Consider the following 13,086-nt stretch of genomic DNA (forward strand, 5'->3'; position numbering starts at 1 on the left):
CTGCCCATATGTTGCTACATAAAAGAATAGTAAAAAAAAAAAAAAGAGAAGAATTGTTCCTATTTTTTGTTCATTTGAATCTTTGTTTGCTTGGGGGTTGGAGGGAGGGGGTTGTTTTTTGGGTTTTTTTTTAAAGATTTCTCTGTTTGTTGTTAGCATTAGCTGAAAATTAGTTCCAGGAAATGACCTGGTAAATATTGACTGGGCTCACTCTGATTTCCAAATGCTGTTTTCTCAGTAAGTAGAAGAAAATGCAGACCTGAAGCCCTGGGTAGACTCCTTGGAATAGTCCTGTAAGTACAACTTTACCTTGGAAATCTTACATGAATATGTCTGGGTGATGTTATCTTGATTCCTCTTTCCCAGACAAGTTGAATTTGGAAGTCTCCTGAGGTAAGAATATAGTTTTTCCACATTCTGAAATGGGAAAATTTCTCACCATGGTCTATAGCTTTTAATACAGTATCTGAGAGGGTGGGAAGCAAAATTAACCCACTCCTTGCAGTTTAGGACTAAGGGCTGGAAAAGGGGGGGGGGGGAAGTGTGTTGTTCTGAAAAACAGTGTTGCATAAGGAATAGAAGGCTGGCCCCAATGCCACAAAAATCTGAGGTCAAGTCCTGCCTTAGCCACATAATGGTTGTGTGACCTTGGGCAAATCACTTAACCTCTCAGAGATCTAGAGGGCTCTCTAAGACTGTAAGTTGCAGAGAAAGTGCCAACTAGAATTAATAAGGAGACTTTCCCCATTTGGGAGTTCCCTATATCAGCGAAATCACAGATCCAGTTCTTATCACGCTCTTCTCAAGAAATTTGTCTTAAATATTTGGGCATGCCAAAGCATTCTTTAATGAATGGAGTTTTCCATTTTCTTTAGGTATTTTCCTAAGAAATTCCTTATCAATGAGCAGAAAATCAGATGAAATAAAACTTCAGCCCAAGAAAGATGAACCTTATGTTTACCACAGACTAGTTAGAAAAACCACTATTTTCTGAAGACATTTTGAGCCCTTTTCCAGCCTTTTTTTTCACTATTTTTCTTTTTTTTTCTGGACTGGTATTTTTGTCAACATTGACAGCTACTCAGCAAGGAAACTCTCTTTTCCCAATGCAGATCTGCAAACATTCTACAGCTTACTGTCTTAGATATTAAAAAGTTGAGCAACTCATTCAGGGTCACAAGACCAGTCTGTGCCAGAGGCATGACATAATCTCAAGTCATTCTGACTCTGAGATCAGCTTCTATCCACCACATTGTGCTGGCTCTCATTGCTCTTTATTATGATCTTTAAACCATGTGATCAAAAAACATGGACATCACAAGGTAGTGGCTTTAAGAATCTTCAAGCATGAGTCCAACTCCTTCGTTTTAGAAATAAAGAAATGGAGGACCAGACAAATGCAATGCCTTACCTAAAACCACACTGGTAGACAAGTAGCTGAGCCAGAAACAAAGAATCATAGATTCAGATTTTATAGGGACTTCAGATCCTATCCAATCCAACTCATATCTGACCAAGAATCCTCCTTCTGACCTTCCCAACAACTGGTAATCCAGTCTTCACTTGAAATCCCCAAAGGAGGACAACCAACTCCCTCCCAAGGCAGTGTATTCCAATTCATAACATCTATATCTCTTAGGAAAGTTCCCCTAACATTGAACCTAAATCTGCCCTCTCTGCAACTCCTCCCTATAACTCCTATTTCTGCCCTCTGGGACCAATAAACAAGTCTAATCTCCTGTCAATTTTGAAGTGCTTTGTAAACTTGAAGACAGCTATCACTTTTATCACTCCTCATTAATGCGTGCCAAAAATGAGTTTATTTTTGTTTGAACTGTCATTTTTAATTCAAACTAGCTAGTAGTCAAACATATAGAATCTATGTACACTTTCTTGGTAATATTTTCCTTGCAATCATATATTGCTTTTATTATTATTTGATATGTTTTACAAAAATATGAAAATAACTATGTACAAACAAGATATGTATAGGGTAAACTGAAGAAAATCTCAAAGAGAAGGCTTTGTGATTAAATAGGACTGGGAAAGGTAGAAGATGAGACTTTATTTGAGGCTTGAAGAAAGTCAGGAAAGCCAGGAGACAGAGCTGAGGAAGGAGACATTTCAAGGCATGAAGGACAGCCAGTAAAAATGCTTGGACTTGAGAGATGGAATGTGGTATGAGTACAGGGACACCGGAATGTAGAGTGTATGTGGAGGGAAGCAAAGTGATTGAAAAGGTAAGGAGGGGGCAGGTTATAAAGGACATTTAAAAGCCAAATGTAAAATTTTTTATGTAATCTTAGAGGAAATAAGGAGCCACTGGAGTTCAATAAATTGGAGGGGAGGGTGGGGAAGGTGGGTAGTGACATGGTCAGACTTGCACTTTAGGAAGATCAGTTTAACAGCTGAGTGGAGGACAGAGTAGAGTGGGGAGAGACTTGAGAAAGGAAAACCAACCAGAAGACTATTGCAATAGTAAAGGTGTGAAGTGATGAGGGCCTGTACTAGGGTGGTGGCATTATCAGAGGAGAAAAGAGGACATATATGAGAAATGCTGTAACAGTACAACCAACAATACTTGGCAATAGATTGGATATGGGGGGTAAAAGAGAGTAGGGGGTTGAGGATGGCATCTAGGTCAGAAGTGAGGTGACTGAAAGGAAGCAAGTCCCTTTGACAGTAATAGGAGAGTTTAGAAGAGGGGAGAGTTTGGGGGGAAAGATATTGAGTTTAGTTTTGTATGCAGGCATATCTCATTTTATTGGGCTTCACTTTATTGAGTTTTGCAGATATTACAGGGTTTTGGTTTTTTTTTTACAAATTGAAGATCTGTGGCAACCTTGCATCGAGCAAATCTATCTGCACTATGTTTGCAACAGCATGTGCTCACATCATGTCTCTATGTCACATTTTGGTAACTCATAATATTTCAAACTTTTTCATTATTATTATGTCTGTTATGGTAATCTGTGATTAGTGATCTTTGATGTTACTATTGTAATTGTTCAGGGTACCACAAACTGTGCCCATATAGGATGACAAACTTAATACATGTTGCATGTGTTCTGACTGCTTCACTGCTATTTCCATTTCTCCCTTTCCTTGGGTGTCTCTATTCTCTGAAATACAATAATACTAAAATTAGACCAATTAATAACCCTATAATAGCTTCTAAGTGTTCAAGTGAAAGGAAAAGTCAATCAATGTGGCAAACTTTATTGTTGTCTTATTTTAAGAAATTGCCAGTTACCCCAACTTTCAGCAAGCACCACCCTAATCAGTCAGCAGCCATCAACATTGAGGCAAGACCCTGCACCAGCAAAAAAAGATCATGACTCCCTAAAGACTCAGGTGATGATTAGCATTTTTTATCAATAAAGTATTTTTAAATTAAAGTACATACATCGTTCTTTTAAGATGTAATACTATTGCGTACTTAATAGGATATAATATAGTGTAAACATAACTTTTATATGCATTGGGAAACCAAAAACTTAGTGTGACTTACTTTATTGTAATGGCCTGGAATGAAGCCCGCAAAAAATCTGAGGTATGCCTATATGTTGAGTTTGAGGTATCTATAGAAAATCCAGTTTAAGATGTCCAATAAGCAGTTGGAAATGTGAGACTGAAGGTCAAGAGAAAAGTTAAGGCTAGATAAATGGATCTGAAAATCTTCTGCACAGAGATTGGATCATGATGATTGATGAAATCACCAAAAGACAGTATAGATGGAGAAAAAGGCCCAGGACAGACCTTAGCAGACACTCAAAGTTAGTGGGCATGGCCTGGACGAATATCCATCAAAGGAGACTGAGAAGGAGCAGTGTGCAGAGGAAGTTGTTTGTTACTTAATATAGGTTGGTCCTACAGGGTGATCTTAATGGAAACTGTGATTCTGGGCCTAGAGATTATGGAGGACTTTGAATGTCAGGCTAAACTCTACACAATAGGGAACCATTAAAGCTTTTTGAAAAGGCTATCTCAGGGCAGCGAGGTGGCACAGTGGACAGAGCACCAGCCCTGGATTCAGGAGGACCTGAGTTCAAATATGGTCTCAGACACATAACACACATCCAGCTGTGTGACCCTGGGCAAGTCACTTAACCCCAATTGCCCAACAAAACAAAAAAAAAAAAGAAAAGGGTATCTCTAACCAATAGTACCTGGATGGACACCTGTCTTCTTCACTTAATTTATTGACTATTGGTCATTTTTAAGAAATACTTCACAGTACATCAAATAGGCTGGAAAATTGATAAACTTTGCCATTGTTTATGCCTTTATTCTCAAGGCTGATGGTAATTTTGGACATATTTTGGTGACTTAAAACACACTTATTAAAATAGTTAAATATATCATTATGGTAAAAACAGAAGGATTATCACAAATAGTATCTTCTCATTAGTTTATTTAGTGGATATTAGAAGTTAGTGGATATTAGACATGATATGTATATTTATAGATTCTAACCCAATACTTGGGGACAGAGATAAACAAATGACAGGAATAAAAGTTTCACATGTCTGAATGAAACCTCTTGTATTACAATCTAAGAAGAAAACTCTGGAGGAAAGACTGATTAGCCAGAGCAGCTGGAAATGAAATTAAGTTTCAAACATGGCTGCAGAAACAACCACTGGGGCATCAAGGATGGGTACAGCACCAATAGGCTGGTTTTGCGACAGCTGCTAGGATGGTGGCTACATCACAATGGTTATGGGAAAGAGAGAGAGAAGCCTCTAAGCCTTTAATAGGCATTTCATGTTGTCAGTTCTGAGACTCGAGTCTGAGCAGCTCGGGTATAAGCTAACAGGCGAGCCTCCACTCTATAAAATAGGGAACTTGGTGGAAGGAAGGAGGAAAGTGGGGTCACAAAGAGTCAGACACAACTGAAATGACTGAACAGCAACAATAAAATCTCTACTTTCAAGGAGTTTGTATTCTAAGAGGAGAAGACAACACATAAAGGAAAGCTGAAAAGCACTAGTATGGGCTGGGGGAAGAAAGAGTATGCATTTATAGATGAGGAAACTGAAGCTGAACAAAGAGGTGACATGATTTGCCAAAGGTTACATGGACCCTGAAAGGTGCCGTGTCTTCATGCTCTCTCCTAATAGGAGAGATAACATGTATTTACACGGTTGCAATAGAAAGCAACATATGACAAGTAAGTACTATTTGAGCAGTATGAACAAAAGCTGTAAGAGTTCAGTTAGCTTTGGCTATAGTGAGAGAGCATTTCTGGATAGCGTGATCATAGAGGGCTTTGTGAGGCAAGTAGGACTAGAGATGGGCTTTGAAGGATAGGAAGGCTTTCTTTAGATAGAAGGAGGGAAGGCAGGAGAGCATTTCAGATAGGAAAAACAGTATGAGCAAAGCCTCAAGAATGGGGAAACATGCAAGGTATGTTGAGGGGAATGAATATATGAGTTTGGCAAGATCAAACTAAGATCACACTAAGGAAAATACAGAAAGTAAGGATGGAAAGTTGGGTGAGGCCTGACTGTGGAGGGCCTTATATATTAGAAGTTTGGATTTCATTGTATAGGCAAAGGGGAGTCACTGAAAGTTTTAGAAGGCGGTATTATTGACTTGAACACTCGCCATTGTTTTCAGAGCTACAACCCTTGGATATGGAGCCTACTTGTATGTGGATGCTGGTGGCTGGGATTCTGGCTGTTGTCCACTGTCAGCCTCTTCCTGACTGTAAGGGAAATAATAAGACAGAGATCTACTTACAGGATGAAACTCACTCAGAAACATCCCTACTATGCCATAAAATCTCCACTGGCAATACCATTTTTGCCCTACGCTTATACAAGGAACTAACTTCGGCAGCCCCCAGGGACAACATTTTCTTCTCCCCCGTGAGCATCTCCATGGCTCTGGCCATGTTGTCCCTTGGGACACAAGCTACAGTTCAAACTCAGATCCTAGAGGCATTGGGCTTCAACCTCACAGAGACACCTGAGTCTGAGATCTACAAGAGTTTCCAGCATCTCATCCATAAGCTAAACCTGAGTAGCAAAAAACATGAACTGAAGATAGGAAGTTTCATGACCCTGGATAAGCAGTTAAAACCACTTCATGAATGGCATAGCATCAAGGAGTTGTATGAAGCCAAAACACTTTCCATCAACTTCACTAATTTTTTCTCGACTAGGAGACAGATTAACAAATACATAGAGAACCAAACCTATGGGAAAATTAGAGAATTTCTTCAAGATTTCAATCAGGACACTGTAATGGTGCTTGTGAATTCTATATTTTTTAAAGGTGTGTATTTTTATTTAAATAGATCCCTGATCCATAGAGTCACAGGATCTCAGCTTTGGAAAGATCTAAGAGAACATCCAGTGAAACCTCTGCTTGATGGGTGAATCTGTTTCTATCTCCTTCCAGGTGATGCCCATCTTGGTCTTGTTTCCCATGAACCCCATTGCCATCAGAGGAGAGAGGGGAAATAGCTTATATAAGTAGGCAGCTGTGATAATGGAATGGAAAGAGTGCTAGATTTGGAGTTGGAAAAACTGGGTTTGAATCCTATTTCCAACACTTCCTCATGTGTTAGTTATTCATGTTCTCTAAAGGAAGCAAAGATGTTCCTTTGGGCCAAAATGAACCCAATTACTTGATGGGAACTTGGAGCCACATCTAAGGTTTTGAGACCTTTATTCATTGACTTAAAGACAATGTCTCTTTCAAAACTTGCAAATGTCTTGGGCTCACTTCAGTTCACATAGAATAATAAAGTTCCAGAGTTGTTTAGGACCTCAGAGATTCATCTCAACAAGATCAACCACAACTGAACAAATATGAAGAAGAGACCTTTCCCCCTCACCTTTTGTGGTGACCTTTTGCTGTAGTTCCAGCATTGCTTGAGTGGGATTTATGCAAATAGGCAGAAATCTTAGTCATTTCCCCTATTTAAAAAACCACAGTTATGGAATGTTTTAAATAGTATGGTTTAAAGCTAGAAGAGACTTTAGAAATCATCAAGTACAAGCTTCTCATTGTACAGATGGGGAAGCTGGGACGTGGAGCATGGCATGGTGGAAAGGACCTTGGATTTTGAGCCAGAGAGGCCTGGGTTCAAATTCATTCTTTGCTAATTACTAGCTGAGTGACTATGGCCAAGTCATTTAACTTCTCTGGACTATAATTTCCTTATCAATAAAATGAGGATATTGGATGAGTTTATCACTAAAGTTTCTAAAGTTAATCATCATTATGATGTTTTTCTAATTAGCTCCTGAAATTAAGATGGCCAACAATTTATGAAAGGGAGTAAATTCATTTCCTGAGAATACTGGGAAGATAGAAAGGGGACAAGTTGCAAAGGGTTTTGAAAGCCAAATAAGATTTTATGTTTGATACTAGAGGTAATAGGAAACCACTGAACTTTACTTAGGAGAGGAGTCCCTTTCTGGTCAGGTGGGAACTTTTGGAAAATCACTTTGGTAGCTGAGTGGAGGCTGGATTGGAGTAGGGAGAGACTTGAGGTAAGGCAACCAACCAGAAGCTTTTGCAATAGACCAGGTGTGAGGTGATGAGGACCTATAGAAGTGTGGCCACTGTGTGAATTGTGATAAAGGGACATATGGAGAGATGTTGTGAAGATAGGGGGTTGAAGAGAAGCCATTCCACCCAACAAAGGTCTCCTGACCTGCCCTCTTCCCTCTTGCAGGGGTCAGAGGGACTCCATTCCATTGGGTACCAGTCTCTTCCCACTTGCAAGGGAACCCAGTTTCTTTTTAATCATCCCTTCCTGCAAACACAGGACAAAGAGACACCATTCTTTCCTGATTCCTCCAGCTATCTCCAGGCTTGGCCTGCCTGCAAGTATAGGAGACAAACACTATTCCATCAGCTCTCACCACTGGTCTCACCTGAGCTGCCTAACATCTTGAGAGGACACCGTCCTGAGGCCAAACCCCTAGTGATGCTGATAATCCTCCTGAACGTATTTCTCAATGATTAACAGATTTCCACCTTGTCATGCATTGCCCGCTCCAGTGATCCTAATCCTTCAGCTGTCATTATACAAACTCCATTCTCCATCTTCCACTGCTTGCCCTCTTATTTCTATCTTCCTCATCCCAAACCCCACAATGTCCCCCTATAAATCTACCCACTCCTTCCACTGTGCTCTCTGAAATACACACCCAGTAGCTAATATACTTGTTTCAATCTTAAATCTTTTCCTTTCCCAATCCCTTAATCTTCTGGCTGTCCCTGAGACCTAACTTCCTCTTGATGACACAGCTTCCCCGGCCACCCTTTCCAACACTGGTTGCATTTTCACTCATTTCCTTATCTCATTGGTCAAGCATGGTAAGGTCACCTTACTCACCCCTAGGCACTCCTTGCTCACCATTGCAATTTCCAGGCTCTCTACCTCCTTTACTCAGTAATCTCTCCTCTTTTGAAGTTGACTCAATCCATGTCTTCCATTCAATCAAAATTCTAGTAGCTGTTGTCTACCAACCTCCAAAACACATTGCTTCTTTCCTAAGTGAGTTCAGTATCTAACTCACAGTCTTTCTCTCCTTCTGAAATCCTGCCCTCATGCTAGGGGATTTCAATATAATTACATATTGATACTCCTTCAAGTGTCATAACCTCCCAGTTCCTCAACTTGCTCATTTCTCATGACATACTCTTATATGCCATCACAACTACACACGAAGATGGTCAGAGCTTTGATCTTGCCATCACTCATAAATATTCCACCTCCATGTTGATAAACTCTGAAATTCCTTTATATGATCACAATCTTTTGTCACTCCACTTCTCTCTGTGCCTTACGACCACAAACCATGTGCTTCATCTTCACTGTGACCTCCAATCCTTCAATCCCTCAGTTCTTTCCCAGGCCATCACTCCTGCATTGGCTACACTCTCTTCCTTTCCCAATTGTCCCCTTAGTAAAGCAGTTCAATTCTCCATTGCCTTCTCTTGAATTTCTTGCCCCCTTAACCCATCACCAATCTTGCCCTGCCAACTCTCAGCTCTGGATCACCCCTACCATCAGCTGCCTTCATTCCTCTTCCAGCTTCTGATCTTATAATTCAACCCACACTTCTCTCCCCAAAGGTACCAGTGATCTCTTAATTACCCAATCTAATGGTCTTTTCCCAATCTTCGTTTTCTTGACTTCTATTCAGCTTTTGGCACTGTCACCCTCCTCCTTGATTTTTATCCTCTCTGATTTTTCATGATACTACTCTCCTGGTATTCCTCCATCTTATCTGACCATTCATTCTCAGTCTCCTTTGCTGAATCTTTGTCCAAGTCATACCTGTTAACCATGAGTGCCCTTCAGTGGTCACTTGGTAATCTCTTCAGCTCCCACAGATCCAGTTATTATCTCTCTAATGATGATTCTCAATCTACTTATCCACCCCTAACCTCTCTGCTGACCTCCAAACTCACAACTCCAACTGCCTTATAGACATCTCACATTGGATGTCCCATATCTTAAACTCAACATGTCCAAAACTGAACTCAATATCTTTTCCCCAGAACCCTCCCTTCTTCTGAACTTCCCTATCACTGTCAAGGTTACTGCCATCCTCCCAGTCACTGAGGCTCACAACCTAGATATCATCCTTGACTCCTTGCTATCTCTCACCCCTCCCCATATCTACTCTGTTGCCAAGCCCTGACAATTATACCTTTATAACATCTCTTATATATGACCCCTCCTCTTTTCTGACACTTCCACCAGCCTGATGCAGACCCGCATCACCTTACAAATGGAATATTGCTGTAGCTCTCTAATTGGTCCAGTTCATCCTCCACTCAGCTGTCAAAGTGATCTTTCAAAAGCCCAGGTCTGACCATGCCTTTCTCCTGCTCAGTAGGTGACTCCATAACACTCCCAAGATCAAATAAAAAATCCTCTGTTTGGTATTCAAAGTCCTTCATAAATTGTCCCCCTCCCACGTCTCTAGTTTTCTTACACTTACCCCCAGGTACTTTTTGATTCAGTGACACTAACCTCCTTGCTGTTCTACAAACAAGCTGTTCTAACTCTGGGCATTTTCTCTGCCCATCCCCCTTGCATCTTGTACTTTTTCCTATTCTCCTCCTGGCCCCCTCTTTACAAAGACAAAGGTTGAGGGGGAAAAAGAAATGTGTTCAATAATGGCAATCTCTATTCATCCCTTTATAATTAATCCCTCTAAAGTTGCTTGTGACTGTTCCCTTCCCAAGTCTATTCTCTCTCTTTCACTCTCCTCCCCTTTCCATTTCCCTGCCAGTTTCCCCATTAACAGTAATAGGTTTCTATACCAAACTCTGTGTGTGTACGCATCTGTGCGTGTGTGTGTGTATGTTCATTCCTCCTCTATCTGGTCCAGATAAAAGTGAAAGTCATGTAATGGTCACTCCTTCTATGCCTTCTTTCATATTTACATATTCTTTCTCTTTCATCTCATTTACTCATTTAGAGTAAGTACCCTTTATTCCTCCTTTCTTGCCCTAGAATGTTTCTTTTTTTCTCCTTTTTTTCTCTCTTATAACCAACAATATAAAGTAAACCTACATCATGTTCATCTTATTTCTCTCTGTGACCCATAAAGACATTAGAATTATCAAGGTACACTTCCTTTCTCCCATATTAGAATATAAGCACTTTATCATCATTTAGTCCACTCCAATTGCTCAAATATATTTACCTTTCTAGACTTCTCTTGCATTCCCAGCTGTAGTATTTTCATCAGTAATGCTTAAAAATCCTTTGTGCTATGAAAAATCCATTTTCCCCTGTAAAATTATACTTAGTTTTTCACAGTAAGTTATTCTTGGTCGTAAGTTTTTGTCTTTTGAAAAATCATGTTGTAGGATCTATTCTCTTCCACTTTAGTAGCTGACAGATCTTGTGCAATACCAACTATGTATAGTTCCTTGTTACTTAGATTAATTCTTTCTAGCTTCCTCTAGTACTTTTTCTTTGATGTGGAAATCGCATATTTGGGATATAACATTACTGAAAGTTTGCATTTGATAGTTTCTATTGAATTATTTCTATTTTGACTTTTGCCTTTTGGTTTTAATAGATCTGGGCAGTATCTTTTTATGATTTCTTGAAATATAGTGCCCATTTTTTTTGTTTAGCCATTGTATTCAGGAACTCTGATGATTCCTAAATTATCTATCCTCAATGTTTTTCAAATCAGTTTTTTCACTAATATGTACTTTTTTTTCAATCTTTTGATTTTGTTCTAAAGTGTCTTAATGTCTCATGGAGTCATTGAGTTCTGTTCTATTCAGTTTTTAAGGGGTCCACTCTTTGGCCAATATTACACTTTCAGTTTCATTCTTCTTCTAGTTTTCTTTTTTCTCTAGAGCTCTAATTTCATGGATAGTTTCTTTTTAGTTTCTTATTTTATTTCTTCCAGCCATTCTTGTAGTCTTCATGGCCAAACTTTTTTTTTATAGTTGTTATGAAGTTATTCTCTTCTTCTGAATTTACCTTTTGGGCCTATTTTACCCCATAATCATTATCTTTGGTATCTTCTTTTTATGAGTAAACTTTATTTATATTTTCAAGTTCAGTTGCGTTGGGATTTTATATCCTGTACCTATTCACCTAACATGGAGGTCTCTGGATCCCCTACCACAGACATGGGTGTAGCCTCCTTTGATTGGTTGTCTGTATCTTTAAAACTGGCAAGACTAAGTCAGTCCCTCTCTTCTGACTGCTCTTTTTTTAGCCACTCTCATCTGCTATGTCTAGAGAGTGAAGATCCCAGTTCACCCACACAGTAAGTGCAATGAACTGAACTGAAAGGAAGACTTCCTTCCCCTTCTTCCTCTTTTACTCCAGCTCCAAGAAATGGGCCTGGGAATGTTTATTGCTGCTCTGTATTGTTTGTCCTACTTAGTTTCAGGTGCTGGAGGTGATCCGCAAGGGACCCAGGACTTTGAGCTATGGTGACCTTGAAGCCTGTCGTCTCAGGGTCCCTAGGACTAAAGCCTGAGGGAGCATTTTGGATTCAAAACTGGGAATGGGCTCTTTAGGATCTGAGCTACATTATGAATGTAATCCCTTCCCCTCCCCAGAGACTGAGGTGGTGCAAATAGGGTCAGGAGGATTAGATTTCTGATGTGTTAGGAAAACAAGTATTTTTTTTGTTATTATACCTTTTGAAGTAAATATTTCTATGTAAAAGCTAATTTATCAGTGGCTAAATGGAACTGGGTCACAAGGGACCTACACCCCTACACTTGGGGGAATACCATTAGTGGGGAATGAAGCAATTTTCAGAGAGCCTAGACACTCTTTGATACTTTAAGAATACCAGAAAACCCCACAGGAGGAGTAAAAATCTAACCTGCCTGACCCTCCAAGCAATGGGGACCACCATACCAGTGTTTTGTGTGGGGGCCCAAGTTTAGTCCTAGTTCCAAGTCCAAACCCCCACCTCAGGTTCCAGTCCCAAGCACCCTGGCTGCTCAGGGCTTCCATTCTGGGCTGGCTGGCTGCACCATTCTGCCTGCAATCCTGGTTGCAAGGTCACCATGGCTCAAAATCCCAACTCCTACAAGGATCACCTCTAGCACCTGAAGCTAAGGAGGACAAACAACATAGAACAGAAATAGGCACACTCCAGGCCGGTTTCTTAGATCCAAGATAAAACAAGGAGCAAGGGAAGAAAGTCCTTCCCTTCCTACCTATTCAGTTCATGACACCCACTTTGTGGTTGAACTGGAATCTTCACCCTTTGGATACAACAAATAAGAGTGGCCAAAAAGAGAGTAGTTGAAAGAGTTACCAATTCAGTCTCACTAGTTTTAAAGACACAAGACATCAATTAAAGGAGGTTACCCATACACCACTGGTAGGGGACCCAGAAGTCTCTATGTTAGGCAATCTAGATATGCTCCAAAAGCCCCCCAGACAAGCCCAGGTTACAGTTGTTACATAGCGTTCTCATGTTCTTACTGTTTTGTTATCTTTTGATTGTGTTTAATTAATTTTCCTTCTGCATCTACCATTTTGTTCTCCCATTCTGTCTTTCTTTGTTTCAGAGAATTTGCTTTTATGGATAGCGTCTGTCTTTTATTCTAAAT

The 13,086-nt window shown here is 40.0% G+C and overlaps 1 protein-coding gene across 5 annotated transcripts in view; it reads left to right on the forward strand.

Moving 5' to 3' along the window:
- Positions 1-236: 236 nt before the first annotated feature.
- The window catches only part of LOC114039026 (serpin A11-like), a 31,371-nt gene continuing 18,521 nt past the window's right edge, over positions 237-13,086 (forward strand). For 2 of the 5 annotated variants that reach the window (XM_027856614.1, XM_027856609.1), the window contains exons 1-2: positions 237-293; positions 5,623-6,282. In XM_027856614.1, the coding sequence (XP_027712415.1) occupies positions 5,640-6,282 (643 nt within the window). In that variant the 5' untranslated portion in view covers positions 237-293; positions 5,623-5,639. The other 3 variants (XM_027856610.1, XM_027856612.1, XM_027856613.1) reach the window with 3 other exon arrangements.

Source organism: Vombatus ursinus, unplaced genomic scaffold (genome assembly GCF_900497805.2).
Source record: "Vombatus ursinus unplaced genomic scaffold, bare-nosed wombat genome assembly UNPS02011572.1, whole genome shotgun sequence".
NCBI classification, from domain to species: domain Eukaryota; kingdom Metazoa; phylum Chordata; class Mammalia; order Diprotodontia; family Vombatidae; genus Vombatus; species Vombatus ursinus.